Raw genomic sequence first — 19,232 nt, forward strand, 5'->3', positions numbered from 1 at the left:
ACTAAAAGGATGGTAATCTGAATAAATAGGTAAACTATGATCGGAATGAACCATACCTTTTCCTCCCTTTTTTTTATTATTAAACTTTTTTTAATTCAATATATATGTATATATATATATATTTTTTTTTTTTGTGTGTGACCTCTTCACCTGCACCATTTTTGGACATTTAATCTGAATGTCAGATGTTAAAAGGCTTTTTGGTATTTCTACTCTTAAATATTTTTGCAGAGCAAACTGGACGCTAGAGTTCTAACAAGCACATAATGTGTGGATTTTGTTGTAAGAGGGTTGTTTATGATCACCATGTTCTTGTTGGTGATGGGTGGGGTGGGTTACCTGTTGCACCTAAAGTTAGTTTATTTTCATCTGTTGCATCTATTTCTGTTAAAGTGATGAGATCTCATGTCTTACAGGTTGTATTTACTTGCCCAGATTAATACCTTAAAAATACTGTTTTTCATAGCCAATGGCTAGTCAGTTATTCAATAATCAGTATGGCTGTTGCCCAGTTAATTTTGTTAGCTGGAATGTCAAATCACTAAATCATCCATTAAAACGTAGGAAGGTGCTCTCACATTTGGAGCAGCTGAATACTGACATTGCCTTCCTCCAAGAAACTCATCTAAACACCTTTGATCACTCCAAACTTAGAGGGGGATGGGTGGGACATATTTTTCATTCTACCTTTCATTCTAAATCCAGAGGTACAGCCATTCTCATTAAAAAATCAATTTCTTTTAACATGACAAAAGTAGAAGCTGACCCGTCTGGAAGATATATAATAGTAGTGGGAAGATTGAATAATACTCCTGTTATACTGGCAAACATATATGCTCCTAATTGGGACAATGGTGTTTTTTTTACTGAAATTTTTTCCCGAATACCAAACATAGATTCGCACCATCTCATCCTCGGAGGTGATATAAATTGTGTACTAACTCCTTCCCTTGACCGTAGTTCGCCTAAATCCACACAACCATCACAGGCATCACAAGTGATCAACCAGCTTCTTAAAACATATGGAATGTTTGATGTCTGGAGATTCCGGAATCCCAATAGCAGAAGTTACTCTTTCTACTCACCAGTACACAAAACTTTCTCACGAATTGATTATTTTTTCCTTGATAGCAACCTACTTTCTCTAGTCAATAAGTGTGAATATCAAGCAATAGTTATATCTGACCATGCACCATTGTTAATGACATTGAAAATGCCAAGTCCAGGTAATAAATATCGACCATGGCGATTTAATACTCTATTGCTTTCAGATAGAGAGTTTGTTAAATTTATTTCAAAGGAAATAAAGGAATATATCACACGTAATAGCACCCCTGGAATGTCCTCTAGCTTAATTTGGGAATCATTAAAAGCATACCTTAGAGGCCAAATTATATCTTATAGTGCTAGAACGAAAAGACTTCTAACTGAAAAGATTAAGAGGATTGAAAATGATATTCTCCAATTAGATGATATGCTAGCTAACTCCCCTTCATCTGACCTGTTCAAAAAGCGCCTAGCTCTTCAGACCGAATATAATCTGTCGACTACACGGCAGATTGAAAATCTTTTAAATAAATGTCGATATAAATCATATGAACATGGGGAAAAGATAGGTAAAACACTCGCCCATCAGCTTCGTCATCAGCAAGTGGCTCAGGCTATTATAGCCATCAACACTGAACAGAATGTGAAGTTAACTGACCCTTTAGAGATTAATCAAAGGTTTCATACATATTATACACAGTTATACACCTCAGAATCTAAAAAGGATCAAGTACTTTTTGACAAGTTTTTTAGCAAGCTTAATCTGCCTAGAGTAGATGAGGAAGTATCTCAAAATCTGGAGAGACCTTTTAAAACAGAAGATATTCAGAAGGCCATAAATTCTATGCAAAGTGGGAAATCACCAGGACCAGATGGCTTCCCAAGTGAATTTTTCAAAACCTTTGCAAAAGATTTGTCCCCTATATTACTCTCAGTCTATGATGACTCCTCCCTCTCAGGTTCTCTCCCAGAGACTATGAGACAGGCTGTTATCTCTTTGATACATAAAAAAGGTAAAAGTCACTTAGAGTGCAGTTCTTACCGGCCTATCTCGTTATTAAATGTAGATAGTAAAATCTTTGCTAAGATACTAGCACATCGCTTGGAAACTGTTTTGCCCTCTATCGTATCTGATGATCAAACAGGGTTTATCAAAGATCGTCATTCTTTTCATAATGTTCGAAGACTCTTAAATATTCTTCATCATCCCTCTCCACCAGATACATCTGAAATAGTTCTCTCGCTTGATGCTGAGAAAGCGTTCGACCGTGTGGAGTGGGACTACCTTTTTTATACACTTAAAAAATTTGGCTTTGGCCCAAGGTTTATCTCATGGATACGTATTCTCTACTCTTCCCCAGTCGCAGCAATTCGTACCAATAATAATCTTTCACCTTTTTTTAAGCTGGGACGTGGAACAAGGCAAGGATGTCCCTTATCACCTTTATTATTCGCTTTGGTCATTGAACCTCTAGCAATTACTCTTCGAGGTGATGATTCTATTAAAGGTATTCAGAGAGGGGATTCTGAACACAAAGTATCTCTGTACGCGGATGACACATTACTATATATATCTGATCCCCTATACAGCCTTCCTCATTTATTCACACTTTTGCGTGAGTTTGGAAAAATATCAGGTTATAAAATAAATATGCACAAAAGTGAACTGATGCCCATAAATCCTGTTGCACTAAAAGATGTGTCAAATTCCATACCATTTAAATTAAGCCAGCATAAATTCAAGTATCTAGGGATTTGGATCACAAGCAATTATAAACATATGTACAAAACAAACTTTATTCCATTGTTAGATAGTGTAAAACAAGATCTGCAACGCTGGCAATCCTTACCAATTTATTTAGGAGGCAGAATTAATGTTGTTAAAATGAACATCCTACCTAAGTTTCTATATCTTTTTCAGTCTATACCTTTATTTTTAACAAAAACATTCTTTTCTAACCTAGACAAACTGATTTCATCATTTATATGGAATGGGAAGACTGCCCGCATTCGCAAAAATATTTTACAATACCACAAAGATTATGGGGGAATGTCACTTCCCAATTTCCAATACTATTACTGGGCAGCAAATATCCGTACATTACTTTATTGGCTAGAGACATCAAGTCATAAGGATCTTAAATGGTTAAATTTTGAACGAATGTCATGTCAATCTGCCTCTTTACACTCTCTACTTTGTTCAACAATACCACTGTCACAATCCCTCGACAAAATTTCACAGAACCCAGTAGTTAAACATGCACTTAAAATCTGGGCACAATTTAGGAGAAGCCTGCACCTTAAAAATATGTCAATCTATGCCCCAGTTGTGAAAAATATTATGTTTCTCCCTTCCATAACTGATAACTCTTTTACATATTGGTCCACAAATGGTCTGAGAACCCTGAAGGATCTGTTCATCGAAGGTCAATTTGTTTCATTTCAGAGACTAAAAAGTGAATTTAAAATTCCTGATGTTCACTTCTTCAGATACCTTCAACTTCGAAGTTTTCTATCTACCACATTCACCCATTTCCCTTCGCGACCACCAGACTCACTTCTTGAAAACATCTTGACCTTTAATCCACAGTCAAAAGGACTCATCAGCAAAATATACACTGCAATCAACTCATCAAACACAGATCCACTGACTCATACCAAAAGAAAGTGGGAAGAAGATTTGGCTACGGACCTATCAGAGGATGTATGGCAGACTGCTCTTCAGAATATTTATTCATCCTCTATATGCTTAAGACAAAGGGTTATACAATTCAAGGTGGTTCACAGACTGCATTGGTCCAAAGTAAAGTTAGCTAAAATCAAACCAGACCTTAATGCTAATTGTGATCGTTGTGATAGGGTACCAGGTACACTTTCGCATATGTTTTGGTTTTGTCCGACACTAAGGGCCTTCTGGCACAACATCTTTCAACTTCTCTCTGACGCATTGGGGACACACATGGCTCCTGAGGCCTCAATTGCAATTTTTGGTGTATCAGAGTTCTCTCTGCGGCTTCCAAGTAAATCCAAAAGTGTGATCGCTTTCACTACACTTCTGGCCAGGAGGCTAATCCTCCTACACTGGAAAAACAAACAACCCCCTACTTTTAGGAAATATCTTGTGGATCTTATGTGCCATCTTACCGTAGAAAAAATCAGATATTCAATGAAGGGTTGTACTGCAGGGTTTTTTAATGTCTGGCAGCCAGTTCTGAGCAAGATCAAAGATATTGATCCATCGCTTCTTTCTGAGGGGTAACACTGTTACTCCATTCAGCAAAATCTTTTTTTATTGTATTTAATTATTTTTCTTTAGGGTGCAACAGGGGGGGTTTGTTTGTTTGTTTGGGGTATTAAGGGAAAAAAAAAAAAAAAAGTTTGAATGTCTTTTACACTGTATATGTTGCTGAATACTCAAATAAAAAGAAACTTGAAGAAAAAATAACTCAACTATGACAGACAAAACGGGGGGAAAAAAATCAAAAAAAATCTCATTGTCTGATTTTTAAAGATTTTATTTGTAAATTATGGTGGGAAATAATTATTTGGTCATCCCACAAACAAGCAAGATTTCTGAGGCTGTGTCAGAGTTCCTTCACTACTCATTATAAAGTGCTTTTGCCATTTTGTAGTGCTGTCTGAACCTACAATGCCAAAATCGAGTGCCCCGGAAATTTCCCAGAAGTCTCTACGTAAAACCAGTGTGCATCGATGCTCACTAAGATGGCAAATAAAGACCACAATGCATTGCATTTAACTAATTTACAGGCTTCTCTCATCTTTTTAAATGGGAGAACATGCACAATTGGTGTCTGACTAAATAATTTTTTGCCTCGCTGTCTTAAAGGAGTTGAAAGGAAAAGACTGGTTGAATCAGATGAGCTAGATTCACATGGAAGCCTTTTGACATTTGTTGGGGATTCACTTTCCCGAAGGCGACTCGGCTCCTTTGAACGTCAGAGCAGCTCCTCCTGTGTGACCTTAAGGGAGAAGCAGCCTGAGATGAAATCACGCTGTAGCTGCGTGTTCATGTGTTGGCAAACATGTGACAGCCTCGACGGGGCGGCTCGGCTTTACCAGGCACACTGCACCCTCTAATCCTGTTATTTGTCTGGGCGGTCACCTGCAGGTGCTCCGTGCTCGGCTCTGCGTGTTGCACTTGCACATCGTGCAAGTACATACAGTAATCCTTAATGTGCGCTGAGTTCACACCGTTCACCCAAAAATGTGTTTTATTTTTAGATTTTCACGAAGGAGGATCCTAAAACAATCTAAAAATGCTTTCAAGTAGTTAAAAAGACCCTGAAAAGCGTTAAATAGACCTAAAATCTAAGTTTATGTTGACCACATAAAAATCTGCATTAGTCCACCAAATAAACACCTGTATTTCTGAGATGGTTAAAAATCCTTTTTTGACAGTTATTATAACTTCATGGAAGCTAATTCATATGAGAAGTAGCTCGAAATATAAGTCATTAAGAAGCTGCTCAAAGCTTGAAAAGAGCTTTTTATAAATAAAGTTTAAATAAAGCCAATTGCTCTGTTTGCCAGTGGTGTCTCAACCCTGCGCTTGTTCTTATTATACTGTTTATTAAAATAAAAATTAAAGAGGTTTTTGTGTGTGTGGGCAGTGTTGCACTTGTTTTTTCTTCCTATTCAGTGCATGCATGTGTAAGTGCATGTGGCTTTGCTTCTTAACATAGTTTATTTTTTTAATACATGGCCTAAATTTAGTTTTAAACTGTAGTGGATAAAATATCTCAAAACAGTGAAATTTAATTAGAAATTCTGCTGATTTTTTTTTTTTTTTTTTTTTTTAAGTTCTAAATAACTTGAATGTCGGATTTCAAATGGAGAAATATAAGACAATTGTTGATGTTGGGGTTGTTTTTAATATTTTTTTATTTAAGGAAATCTCTTTAAATGAAAGTTAATTTAAAACATCCATGATGGCTAGAAATTAATTTTCCTGTCGGGGAAAAAAACATCTTTTATGTCTTGTTGTTATTTTTCAATAACGGTAGTAATTGAAACTGCCCTTTTTTTTTTCTATTTTTTTTTTTTTTATTCGTCCAGGTGTTGTCGGTTTGTGTGGAGGAGGAGAACATCATTCCATACATCACCAACGTGCTCCAGAATCCAGACCTGGCTCTGCGCATGGCCGTACGCAATAACCTCGCTGGTGCAGAAGAGCTGTTTGCTCGCAAGTTTAACACCCTCTTTGCAGCAGGGAATTACTCGGAAGCTGCCAAAGTGGCAGCTAATGCGCCTAAGGTACTGTAAGCACGCCGCAATTCACTTTAACCGCACACGACTTAAGACCCTTAAGACCAAGCAGATTATTAGTGTGAGAAAGACCAAAAGGTGTTTGTAAAACAGGTTTACATTCATTGGTTATGTATTAAAGACCCACTCCCACTCTGATCTATTTTAAAAGCTCTCTTTTAGTTATGATTTAGCTGTTTTTACCAAAATCTAAAAATCAGTTGTTTTTCTAGAGAATAGTTTCTGCAGAGCGGCAGGAGTTCATTAGAGGTTTGCCTCTAAAGTTTTGGTTGGGTCCGTTGGCGCTGAGCAGGGAGCTTGTGGCCCGCCTAGAGTATTTTCCACATCACATTTTTTAAACGCCTTTTTTTTTCATCTGGATTCACAATAATTTGAATAAAAAATACCCAGAAATGTAATTTTAAGCTGATTTTTTTTAATTTATTTTTTATCTACTGTAAATTCCGGGTTATAGAGCGCACCTGGTTACAAGCCACACCCACTCATTTCACGTATTAAGCTGCCTTCTTACATACATAAGCCATATCTGTATACAAGCTGCAAGCATTAAACAACGCGCCCAGCCTGACAAAGCATTTCCTGTCTCCCAGACTGGATGCAGCTTTTAACCTCCATGTGGGGGGAGTTAGCATTGCGTTAGCTCAAGTGTTTGAATACACCCACATCTGCCAAACAGCATGGACCTCACTTCTGTTCACAAGTTCCTCAGTTATGTTTTTTTTTTGTTTAGTTTTTTTTACTTATTGACAATTGAGGTATCATACATAAAATTACAAACAGTTACCATATAATCAACGTTACATTCCTCAGTTATGATGAGGAAATTTACATCCGCGATTCCCCATTTCCCATGAGTCTTAGGGGCTTAAGGCGGGGCTAACCCCCGGCTCGCCACACCGTTGTACGTGTTTAAAGAATGAGCAAGGAGCAGCAGTGGATGGAGGGGCGAATGGGAGAGCAGCTCTCCTTTCACTTGTGTCGCGGCAGCATTATAGTAGCAACAGGGCTGGTTAAAAAAACACACCAGTAAAATAAAGCAGCGGCGACTGAAAAGCGCGCGGCGCCCGGTCGCTGCGTGAGGCTGCTGGTGGACGGAGCGAATCGTGTCTGTGCAGAGCAATCGGACTTAATACTATACGTTTTGTGGATGAGGGGCGAAAGAGGATGCGTTGTTACGTGTGGGAGCCTTCAGACTGCCATCTGTCCCGCAGCTCTATGTGAACGGGCAGCAGGAGAACATGTCTCCAGCTCACACGCCGGCTTTGGGGCGGTGTGAGCTTTTCAAAGAAAAATTCCACTCAGGGTTTAGAAACTGTTCAAACAATCACGTGGATTTGTGTTTCCAGTCGTGTCCCGACAAAATAAAGGCTGATGTTATTCCCACATATTTACGTGCAGCCAAGCTGCAGATTGCAGCTTTTCCTGCATGGATTCATGTTCATCCAGGCTAAATGTTGTTAGCGCCTGTTAGCCTTCACCTAACCGTACTTCCGGCTTCGTTCTGCCTCTAAAGAGCACTGACCACACAGATTAAAAATAAAATGATGAGCGAACAGGCGCTTCATAATAACCATGACATAACAATAATAAACGTACCTTTAAAAGATCATCTCGTATATTACGGAGCTGCTAATAGTTGGGCTAATAAATAGATGGGTTAGCTAGTGTCACTATGACTCTGAGGTAAATTCACTCCGGAGCATGCGCTGTTCTCTCCGTCACGCAGCAGAGTGGCTTTTCCAAGCCCGTTGGTGATGGTGAATTTTTTCACGCTGCTTTTAACGATTGCTTTTAACTTGAAAGCTGCATCATATTGTAGCGGCGATCACGTGCGTTTGAGTCTAATAGCACCAAAGGATTCTGGGATGCGGCTGGACATGCGTGTTTCTTTTTGTTGAACCATGACTGAAGTGTCTAAGACCTGAAGTGAGGTCCATGCTGTTTGGCTGCTTAGAGGTGTGTTGAAATGAAATGGCTTGTTGCTTGGAGTTGGATAGAGCATTCAACCTCTGCTCTGAGACACAAGAAATATACAAGGCGGCCGCCAAATAAATCCACAAATTTGCCGCGTCACTGAATAAGCTGGAGGGCTGTAAGTGCATGACAAAAGTAGCGGCTTATAATCTGGAAATTACGGTAATTTAATTTTTTTATACATCATCAGAAAGCCCATGTTATCCCTTGTGCTATCTTAGATGACCCCACCCTTACATTGACGTGTTCTCCCTACCATGACAAAGGTGGATAAAGGTGGAAAGATTTCATGTAATCCATGGACACCAGTGAAGATCACAAATCATTGAAGAAAAAGGTTCAGAGCACTGTCTAGTGGGTCTAGATGTAAAGTGCCTAAGATAGCACAAGGGTTAAAAACACAATTTTCATCAGATTGGGTCTTTAAAACCACTGTTTTGCTTAAGTTATACTACTAATTATAACTTTTATAATATTGTTTGTTAACAATGAATTTATTTTGTACTGCAGGGCATCTTGAGAACCCCGGACACCATAAGAAGGTTCCAGAGTGTTCCAGCACAGCCAGGCCAAACGTCCCCTTTGCTTCAGTACTTTGGGATCCTTCTTGATCAAGGCCAGCTGAATAAGTTTGAGTCTCTGGAACTGTGCAGGCCGGTCCTTCAACAAGGACGCAAACAACTTCTTGAAAAGTGGCTAAAGGAAGATAAGGTGCGTGCCTTTTTTTTTGTTTTGTTTCGTTTGTAAATTAATTTTCTCGTTTGGAAGAGTTTCTGCCGTGCTGCCATGACTGTTTGCAAATACATTGTTTGTGTTTTTTAATTGTACGGTCTTGTAAATTCTTTTTTTTTTTCTTTTTCGAATCAACATTTTCATTATTACATCATTATTGTACTTTCAAATATATTTATGAGTCTTTCTTTTGTTTTGAATTACCACTGCTGTCTCTGGAGTGTTTTCCTCTGTCATTTGACGTGGCCCACTCTAACATCCGTTTCTTTTGTGGTTCCAGCTTGAGTGTTCCGAAGAACTTGGAGACCTGGTGAAGTCTGTAGATCCGACTCTCGCCCTCAGTGTCTACCTCAGAGCCAACGTACCCAGCAAAGTCATTCAATGCTTTGCAGAGACGGGACAGTTCCAGAAGATTGTTCTGTACGCCAAGAAGGTATCTGTCACGGTTACAGTTTGAGCTCTATTCGTACCACCCAAATCCATTGGGAAGGAATGGGAATTTCTGGAACATGTCATTTCTGTAGGTGGGCTACACTCCAGACTGGATTTTTCTGCTAAGGAATGTAATGCGGATCAGTCCAGAGCAGGGCCTCCAGTTCTCCCAAATGCTCGTCCAGGATGAAGAGCCTCTGGCTGAAATCACTCAGGTAACCGCAGCGTTTGTTGTTTTTGTCGTCAATGCTAAACGGGATGTGAATCCAGTACCTCCATAAAACTCCTGTGAACGCCACCAACGGACGCTTCTCCGTTTCTTCAGATCGTTGACGTTTTCATGGAGTACAACCTGATCCAGCAGTGCACATCCTTCCTACTGGATGCTCTGAAGAACAACAGACCCATGGAAGGACCGCTGCAGACCCGCCTGCTGGAAATGAATCTGGTCCACGCTCCACAGGTACGGAAACGCTGAAAAGGTCGTGTGGAGATGAAGAAACGCAGAGATTTTTCTTTGAATGCAGTTTATCATCAATTTCTCGTTTGTTTTTCCTTTTGTTGGATAGCTTTTTCCCCATCTTTACCCATCTGTTCATGAAGGCCTTTAGGAGTCCTGAAGTCTCAGGGAGTGAGGGAATGTGTGTTTTATTTTGAAGGTTGCAGATGCCATCCTGGGGAATCAGATGTTCACCCACTATGACCGCGCCCACGTGGCCCAGCTCTGCGAGAAGGCCGGCCTCCTGCAGAGGGCGCTGGAGCATTACACGGACTTGTACGACATTAAGCGGGCGGTGGTTCACACGCACCTCCTTAACCCAGAGGTACAGCAGAAAATTGAATCAAAAGTGTCTCAATTTCCTTTCCCGTCGCTGCCAAAAGATTGGTCGAACTGTGGAGCTGAACGTTTCGGGTTGGTCTTCACAGTGGTTGGTGAATTTCTTCGGCTCCCTCTCTGTGGAGGACTCTCTGGAGTGTCTGAGAGCCATGCTGTCGGCCAACATCCGCCAGAACCTCCAGATCTGTGTGCAGGTCGCCTCCAAGTATCACGAGCAGCTCTCAACCCAGTCACTCACTGAGCTGTTTGAGTCCTTCAAGAGCTTTGAGGGTAAGGCACTCTTATTGTTGTCTTCCTTGATGAGACTTTTAACAGATTTGCTGAATTAACAGGAAATGATCTAATATTTTGCAGTTTCATGGTTTTCTTTAAGTCGGTGTTCTCTTGTTTTAGAGTTTGTTAACTAAAAGGAAAAACCTATATGAGGCCTACGCAATGAATACTTTGGAGCAGTATTTGGTTTTGTACATACAAATTAACTATAATTAGCTTGAGATAAAAATTTCAGAAAAATGTGCAATTGAATCCGCTATATTTCACAATCGGAGATTTGACCTCTTTTCTTATGAAAGATGAAAGAAAACGGCATTAAGGATGAGGCTGAGCCTCTGTCCTCTCTGCAGGTTTGAAGACATTTGTTCACTTTCCTCAGACCACACTTGTTTTTTATTTTTTTTAAACATCTAAAAAGATTCCTATTCAATTTCTTGATGTTTATTTGTTGCAAAGTTTGCCCACAATCCCCGGTCAATTGTGGTCTTCTAAAAAGCTGTTTTTATCTAAATCGGTCTTAAAATACTGGAAATGCATGTAATTCTTGTAAGGAGTTGGCCTGGTTCTGCTGCAGGTTTGTTCTACTTCTTGGGCTCCATTGTCAACTTCAGCCAGGATCCAGAGGTCCACTTCAAATACATCCAGGCTGCCTGCAAAACGGGTCAGATCAAAGAAGTGGAGAGAATCTGCAGAGAAAGCAACTGCTATGACCCCGACCGGGTCAAGAATTTCCTCAAGGTATGCGCCAGCCTGGAGCTTTTTAAAAAAATAATAATTTGGGGGGGGGGGGGGGGGTTATGGATCCAAATGACTTAAATTTTTCCCCCCCAACAGGAGGCCAAGCTAACTGACCAGCTGCCCTTGATCATCGTCTGTGACCGCTTTGATTTTGTTCACGATCTGGTTCTGTACCTTTATCGCAACAGCCTGCAGAAATACATTGAGATCTATGTGCAGAAGGTACCGTCACACGCGTCACACTTTCAGGTTACAACGCGCTCCTGAGTCTTCTGCTGCTTTTGAACGTCACGGCTTTGTCCAGGTGAACCCCAGCCGTCTGCCTGTAGTGATTGGAGGCTTGCTGGACGTGGACTGCGCTGAGGACGTGATTAAGAATCTTATCATGGTGGTGAGAGGTCAGTTCTCCACAGATGAACTAGTTGCCGAGGTGGAGAAAAGAAACCGGTTAGTGCTGAACTTCTGCAGGTCCATCAGATGGTCGGTTTGTAACTTACTTTAACATTTTTTTGTTTTTTTTTGCTGCGCTCCTCAGATTGAAGCTGTTGCTGCCCTGGCTGGAGGCTCGCATCCACGAGGGATGCGAAGAACCAGCAACCCACAACGCTTTGGCAAAGATCTACATCGACAGCAACAACAACCCTGAGCGCTTCTTAAGGGAGAACCCCTACTATGACAGCCGTGTGGTGGGCAAGTACTGTGAGAAGAGAGACCCTCACCTGGCCTGCGTGGCCTACGAACGAGGACAGTGCGACCAAGAACTCATTCATGTGAGTTCAACCTGAAATCTATCCAGAATTCTCTGAGGATTTCTACTTATTTCAATGGTTTGAGATCGCCTCGTATGAAAACTGCTTTTTTGTTTTGTTTCTTTTAGGTTTGCAATGAGAACTCGCTGTTCAAGAGTCTGTCCCGCTACCTGGTGCGCCGTAAGAACCCTGAGCTGTGGGCCAGCGTGCTGCTGGAGACCAACAACTACAGGAGACCGCTCATTGATCAGGTCAGGTTCCCCCAGATGCTGTTTTTTTTAAATCTTTGGCTCATTTGAACCCTTTAACACCGGAGATGTCGCCAGCAACACCTAAATAACACGCTCTTTGACTGTTCACACGCGGTCACCATCAATCCGCTGATTCTGACGTGGAGAAAAGTTGATTTTCTTATTAGCCGACGTGAAAATCTGCTTTCCTCCACTAAATTTACGTTAATTGCGTAAACAGTTGAGTTATGGTAGTCAAAATGATGTCAAGACTGGAGCTAAAGCTCCAATGTAGTAGGGTTTAGGGTTAATGCAGAAACTCTAATCGAGGTTGAATTATTTTAAGTCTGCAGTGTCATGACTTCCCCTCGTTTTTTGAGTTGAAGCAAACCGTTTGACCTGTTCTTCACTCCTCAGGTGGTGCAGACCGCTCTATCAGAGACCCAGGATCCAGAGGAAGTGTCCGTCACTGTCAAGGCCTTCATGACCGCTGACCTCCCCAACGAGCTGATTGAGCTTCTGGAGAAGATTGTGCTGGACAACTCTGTCTTCAGTGAGCACAGGTCTGTCAGGTCCACGGCTGCTTCTTCACGCCTGTGGTGATCAATCACTCGGAGCGTGTTCATCTCTGGCCTGTTGCACCTAACAGACGCCCACGTGTTGCGGTTGTTTCAGAAACCTGCAGAATCTGCTCATTCTGACGGCCATCAAGGCGGATCGGACCCGTGTCATGGAGTACATCAATCGCCTCGACAACTATGACGCGCCGGACATCGCAAACATCGCCATTAGCAATGAGCTGTTCGAAGAGGCCTTTGCTATTTTCCGGAAGTTTGATGTCAACACCTCTGCTGTGCAGGTGAGTCTGCGCCTATTCTCGGCTCTTCTTAAAACGTGCTAAAAGGGACGAATTTAAAGTTTGTTGCCCTCCCCAGGTTCTCATTGAACATATCGGGAACTTGGACAGAGCCTACGAGTTTGCTGAGCGCTGCAATGAGCCTCCAGTGTGGAGTCAACTGGCAAAGGCTCAGCTTCAGAAGGGCTTGGTAAAAGAAGCCATCGACTCTTACATCAAGGCGGACGACCCTTCTGCCTACATGGAGGTGGGACAGGCCGCAGCACAAAGTGGTAAGTTGGGCGTAACTTCGGTCTTTGATTGCCGGTCAGCTGTGCAGGTAAAACTGACGGGAGATGTTGTTGCAGGAAACTGGGAGGACCTTGTGAAGTTTTTGCAGATGGCTCGCAAGAAAGCCAGAGAGTCCTACGTCGAGACTGAGCTGATCTTTGCCCTGGCCAAGACAAACCGGCTGGCTGAGCTGGAAGAGTTCATCAATGGTCCAAATAACGCCCACATCCAGCAAGTGGGTTCCAGCACGTTGACATTTACAGTGGGCTCTACAATGATGCTGTCTCTTAACCAGGAAGCAGCTTTAAACTGACGATTTTTTTGTTTTTTTTGCCCTCTGCCCTGCTTCCTGCAGGTGGGTGACCGTTGCTATGACGACAAAATGTATGAGGCTGCCAAACTGCTATACAACAATGTGTCCAACTTCGGGCGTCTGGCTTCCACGCTGGTGCACCTCGGAGAATATCAGGCAGCAGTGGATGGAGCTCGCAAGGCCAACAGCACCCGCACCTGGAAGGAGGTGAGGAACCACACTGCACCCCTCTACTTACAAAGAAAATGGAGTTTCTTGAGCAAAAGGGGTTTACTTCTCTAATCATTCTAAATATTACATTTGTACGGTGTACTCGCACACAGGAAATGACATCATTTGAACTTTCCAGGTGTGCTTCGCTTGTGTGGATGGGAAAGAGTTCCGCCTTGCTCAGATGTGTGGCCTGCATATTGTTGTCCATGCTGATGAACTAGAGGAGCTGATCAACTATTACCAGGTATGTGAAGGCTTGGTGAACTGCAGACTCAGAATATCGATAGAAACTCTCAGGATAGAAACTGAAGGACTCCCATGATCCCTTTTTTTTATTTTATTTTATTTATACGTTCATGTGAGGCCTTATCATTGGCTGTCTGTGTCCTGCAGGACCGCGGCTACTTTGAGGAGCTGATCACCATGCTGGAGGCTGCTCTGGGGCTGGAACGCGCCCACATGGGCATGTTCACCGAGCTGGCCATCCTCTACTCCAAATTCAAACCCCAGAAGATGAGGGAACACCTGGAGCTCTTCTGGTCCCGCGTTAACATTCCAAAGGTAGGTGTGGAAAGAAAGTCATGTGGTCGACCATCTTGGTGTGTCTTTTTTAAGCTATTTTTTTTTGTTCTTTGTCCAAATGACCTTTTCTGTCCATGGATGCATCTAGATTGATCTTAAAATGAAAAGAAACACTTCTTTTGTTTGTTTAAAAGAAAACTTAAATAAGAGCATTTGTTTTTAGGTACTCAGGGCAGCTGAGCATGCCCACCTGTGGGGGGAGCTCGTCTTCCTCTATGACAAGTATGAGGAATACGACAACGCCATTATCACCATGATGAACCATCCGGCTAACGGCTGGAAGGAGGGCCAGTTCAAAGACATCGTCACCAAGGTAACCGCTTTATGTGACCGCCAGCTGAGAAAACCTTCAAAATGACGACTTGAAAACGAAAATGAGGTAAAACTCTGCCTAACAGCTGGTCTCCGTCGATGCAGGTGGCGAATGTGGAGCTCTACTACAAGGCCATCCAGTTTTATCTGGAATTCAAACCCTTGCTGCTGAATGACCTGCTCATCGTCCTCTCTCCTCGACTGGACCACACGCGGGCTGTTAACTTCTTCAGCAAGGTTCCACCTCCACTCCTGACAACATACGAGCATGAGATGATGATGATGATGATGATGATGAAGAGGGACGTTTTCTTTCGGTGTTCCTACGTTTAGGTGAAACAGCTGCCTCTGGTTAAACCATACCTTAGGTCCGTTCAGAATCACAACAACAAGGCAGTGAACGAAGCACTCAACAACCTCTTCATCAACGAGGAAGACTATGTGGTATGGAGACAAGACTTTAATCTTTTCATCCTGATTTCTTTTTGACACCACATTATCACTTCATTGTTGGTCTTGATTGCAGGCTCTGCGTACATCCATCGACGCCTATGATAACTTCGACAACATCTCCCTGGCTCAGAGTCTAGAGAAGCACGAGCTGATTGAATTCAGGAGGATCGCAGCTTATCTGTTTAAGGGCAACAACCGCTGGAAGCAGAGTGTTGAGCTCTGCAAGAAGGACAAACTCTACAAGGTTAGAAACCCACCTTCATCGATTTTTAAAAGCTTTCACAGTGTTTTTTTTTATTTTATTATTTATTTTATTTTTATTTTTTTTAATTATCATTGTGCCATTTTTAGCTAGAGTAAAAAAATAAAACATCAAAAAACAGTTGCTTTTGAGGACATAGTTTGTGTCCAAGATGGAGGCCTGCGTCCTTCGATGGCTGCGGCCTTCCCGGGCGGCGTTGGCTGGGTCGTTCGTCGAGCAGGTAGGCCAGATGAGAACGGCTGTGGATTTGGACCAGTCTAGCCCTTAGATAATTGCAGCCGTAACATCGGCGAATGTCCCGTCGCCTAGCAACCGTGAGTAGGGCTGTGACGATAACCGCATCACCGCATCACCGCACGTTTTGTTTTTTTAAGTTTTGCATATGGCGCGTGAATGGAGCTATAATAAACACATTGAACACATTCATCTTTCCTGATAATTGACTTTTTCTGTTAGTCCTGTGCTCAGACTTTCCTTCTTTCTTTCAGACTGTTTTCTCCTTCTCTCCCACCGCTCTCTCTCATAGGCGCTGCACGTGCCACGCGCTCCCTTTACACACTGGAGCTCGCTTTCAGAAGCACACAAACTCATTCTACAACAGAAGTTTTCGTCTCGCGAGAAATTTATGACAAATTTACTGCGTTCTAATTGTTAATTTACATTGTATTCATTTCCGTTTCAAGCTGCGTGCGTTCTTAAGGGCGCGCGACACAGCCGCCCGCCGGAGGATTTTGTGTGTGTAGGGAGGGGGGGGGGGGGTTATTAGGGTTCACCTTCACTCCAAACATGAACGCGCACTGTTAGATTTCCATGAATATCACTACATGTTTTGTTTGGGAACTATTTTTTGCAGCGTAACGTTACGTGTCTGTATAAACAAAGGGGGGGGGCTGCGGTTAACCGCGACACCGCGCCCCCTGGTGGTTCATCACCGCGGTGATGAAAAATCCGACACCGTCACAGCTCTAACCGTGAGTCCCAAACAGAGGGAAGTAGTGAACCGGGCATGGAGCTCAACGTTTTCCAGGCTTATTTCATCCAACTTTAAATCTTGGAGATGTAATTATAAAAAGGTGTCATTATTTCCAACTCCGGGGCCAGCTCAACAGTCAGAAAATTTCAGAGTTTGGCCGCAATGCATCTTGGGATATGGACAGCATAGAAGGATACCAAAGACCAATCCTTGAAATGGGGAAAAAGAAGGCCGTATTCCTCGGCCGCATTTGAGGGAATGCCTTTGGAATGTACCTGGAATGTTCCTGGACTGCACTTTTCGCGGCGCTGTGACGTAAGCAGCCCACAAATGCAGCCCAGGAAGAATGCAGCCCTCCAGTTTGGACACTGCACATGTTTCTGCAGAGCACCAGTAATTCATTAGAAGTTTGCCTCTGAGTTGTAGGCGGGACCAGAACCATCTTCCTGTGTCGGAGCAGGGCAGCTTGTGGCCCGCCCGGTGTATTTTCTACGCAACAAATGAGCTCTTCTTAAAAAAAAAAAAAAAAAAAAAGTTTGCCTGTTTCCGATTCAAAACGAATAAAGAAATACTCAAATACAATTTTCGGAATGGGTCTTTGAGAACTGAAAAGCAAACAAGCTCAGTTCTTCTTGAACTCACCTGTGTTTGTGCTCCTCTCCCAGGATGCCATGCAGTACGCGTCTGAGTCCAAAGACATTGAGCTTGCGGAGGAGCTCCTGGCTTGGTTCCTGCTGGAAGACAAGAAGGAGTGCTTTGCCGCCTGCCTGTTCACCTGCTACGACCTGCTGCGGCCAGACGTGGTGCTGGAAACCGCCTGGCGACACAACATCATGGATTTCTCCATGCCATACTTCATCCAGGTCATGAGGGAATACCTATCCAAGGTGGGTCAACTGGTCTGAGCCAAGCAGAAGAGAAGTGATGCCATCTAGACTCCTATTTTAAATATAATCTCCACCAAATAGTCAGCTTTAGAGGACGGCTTTTCACACCTGTAATGTTAGTTTGGCAAACAGACAGAAATTGCAGATATCTTGATACATTTGCAGGACTTTAGTGCATTTTAGGTGGAAAATAGAGCTTCTGCTGCCCCTTCAAGTTTCTCCGACAGTTGTCTCAAATTCCTCCAGCTCCACCAGTCCCTTCCTGCGTTCGTGCTCCTCCCTCCACGCTCAAGTCTGTCACGTCATGACTTTGGCTTTCCCCTCATTCCAGCTGCTTTTCCATACAAATGAGTCACAGAGGAGATTAATGTCGCTCCTCCTGTCACCGAGTAACAGCCCATGCATTTTCTCAAAGTCTTTAAGTTCTTCCAGCAAACTTTATTCACTAAAAAAGAAAAAAATAATTCATAATTTTATATATATATATATATATGTACATATGTATGTGTGTGTGTATATATATTAAAAAGAAAAGAGAACACACAAACAGTGCAGAACATTTCACTTCCACATATAATTATATACACACTATAGACCAAAAGTTTGGACACACCTTCTCATTCAAAGAGTTTTCTTAATTTTCATGACTAGGAAAATTGTAGAGTCACACTGAAGGCATTAAAACTGTGAATGAAAACATGTGGAATTACATACAGAACAAAAAAGTGTGAAACAACTGAAAATATGTCTATGTTCTTTCTAGTTTTTCTTTTAGGTTCTTCATAGTAGCCACCTTTTGCTTTGATTACTGCTTTGCACATTCTGGTCACCTGAAATGGTCTTCCAACAGTCTTGAAGGAGTTCCCAGAGATGCTAAGCACTTATGGCCCTTTTGCTTTCACTCTGTGGTCCAGCTCACCCCAAACCATCTGGATTTGGTTCAGGTCCGGTGACTGTGGAGGCCAGGTCATCTGGCTGATTCACAGTCTCCTTGTAACAGTTGTTGTAGAGACGTGTCTGCTGCTAGAACTCTGTGTGCCATTGACCTGCTCTCTAATCTGAGCTGCTGCATCAAGAGAATGTGCAAGGAGTGCTTTGCCAAAACTGTGCAAAGCAGTAATTAAATCAAAAGGTGGCTACTATGAAGAACCTACAATATGACATATTTTCAGTTGTTTCACACTTTTTTGTGATGTTTATAATTCCACATGTGTTAATTCACAGTTTTGTTGCCTTCATTGTGACTCTACAATTTTCATTGTCATGAAAATAAAGAAAACTCTTTGAATGAGAAGGTGAGTCCAAACCTTTGGTCTGAACTGTATATAAATTAACATTTTTTCCTGTAACTCAATGAATCTGAAGTCTGCATTTGTATCAAAAGTGGCGTTTTTTGTTGTTGTTTTTTTGTTTTGGTTTTTTACCTTCATCTCACTGAGAGGTTTTGTGTTTCTCCAAGTCATGGGTTTGCTATTTTATTCTTTTTCTTCTGTCGCTTTCTGCTTTAGGAGACTCTTGTTTGGTTTTTTTTTTCCTCCTTAAGTTGCCTCTCTGAATTTCCTTTCCAGGTTGATTCGATAAAGGAAAAGGTGAAAGTCCAATCCATTTTCTAATCATCCTTTTGGACCCCTCTCCCCTGTAGTGTGTAGTTTGCAGGAGTAAAAATAGCAGAAAGTGCATGCCTCCCCCCTTTCCATCTGTGAACTCCTCGCCTTTACCTGAGCCCTCACACCCATCCGTCCGCTCTGTTCACTGCTGTCGCTGGATTAGTTTAACTTTTAGGCAGGAAACAACAAATGCATTTTGGATAGA

General features: G+C 42.2%; 1 protein-coding gene across 2 annotated transcripts in view; it reads left to right on the forward strand.

Annotated features, from left to right (window-relative positions):
* LOC101157554 (clathrin heavy chain 1) overlaps positions 1–19,232 on the forward strand; it is a 33,146-nt gene that overhangs the window by 8,561 nt on the left and 5,353 nt on the right. Inside the window, exons 7-31 of one of the 2 annotated variants that reach the window (XM_011482875.4) lie at positions 6,124–6,321; positions 8,818–9,018; positions 9,320–9,472; positions 9,564–9,686; positions 9,797–9,934; positions 10,131–10,295; positions 10,399–10,579; positions 11,157–11,320; positions 11,417–11,542; positions 11,625–11,767; positions 11,856–12,090; positions 12,198–12,320; positions 12,717–12,862; positions 12,975–13,158; positions 13,235–13,427; positions 13,503–13,660; positions 13,781–13,945; positions 14,088–14,195; positions 14,345–14,512; positions 14,697–14,846; positions 14,951–15,082; positions 15,179–15,289; positions 15,372–15,542; positions 17,199–17,420; positions 18,989–19,009. In XM_011482875.4, coding sequence (XP_011481177.1) covers positions 6,124–6,321; positions 8,818–9,018; positions 9,320–9,472; positions 9,564–9,686; positions 9,797–9,934; positions 10,131–10,295; positions 10,399–10,579; positions 11,157–11,320; positions 11,417–11,542; positions 11,625–11,767; positions 11,856–12,090; positions 12,198–12,320; positions 12,717–12,862; positions 12,975–13,158; positions 13,235–13,427; positions 13,503–13,660; positions 13,781–13,945; positions 14,088–14,195; positions 14,345–14,512; positions 14,697–14,846; positions 14,951–15,082; positions 15,179–15,289; positions 15,372–15,542; positions 17,199–17,420; positions 18,989–19,009 — 3,879 coding nt within the window. The remainder of the gene's footprint in view (positions 1–6,123; positions 6,322–8,817; positions 9,019–9,319; positions 9,473–9,563; positions 9,687–9,796; positions 9,935–10,130; positions 10,296–10,398; positions 10,580–11,156; positions 11,321–11,416; positions 11,543–11,624; positions 11,768–11,855; positions 12,091–12,197; positions 12,321–12,716; positions 12,863–12,974; positions 13,159–13,234; positions 13,428–13,502; positions 13,661–13,780; positions 13,946–14,087; positions 14,196–14,344; positions 14,513–14,696; positions 14,847–14,950; positions 15,083–15,178; positions 15,290–15,371; positions 15,543–17,198; positions 17,421–18,988; positions 19,010–19,232) is intronic. The other variant, XM_004075853.5, reaches the window with a different exon arrangement.

This window comes from Oryzias latipes, chromosome 13 (genome assembly GCF_053564925.1).
Source record: "Oryzias latipes strain Hd-rR chromosome 13, Olatipes_Hd-rR_3.1".
Classification (NCBI taxonomy): domain Eukaryota; kingdom Metazoa; phylum Chordata; class Actinopteri; order Beloniformes; family Adrianichthyidae; genus Oryzias; species Oryzias latipes.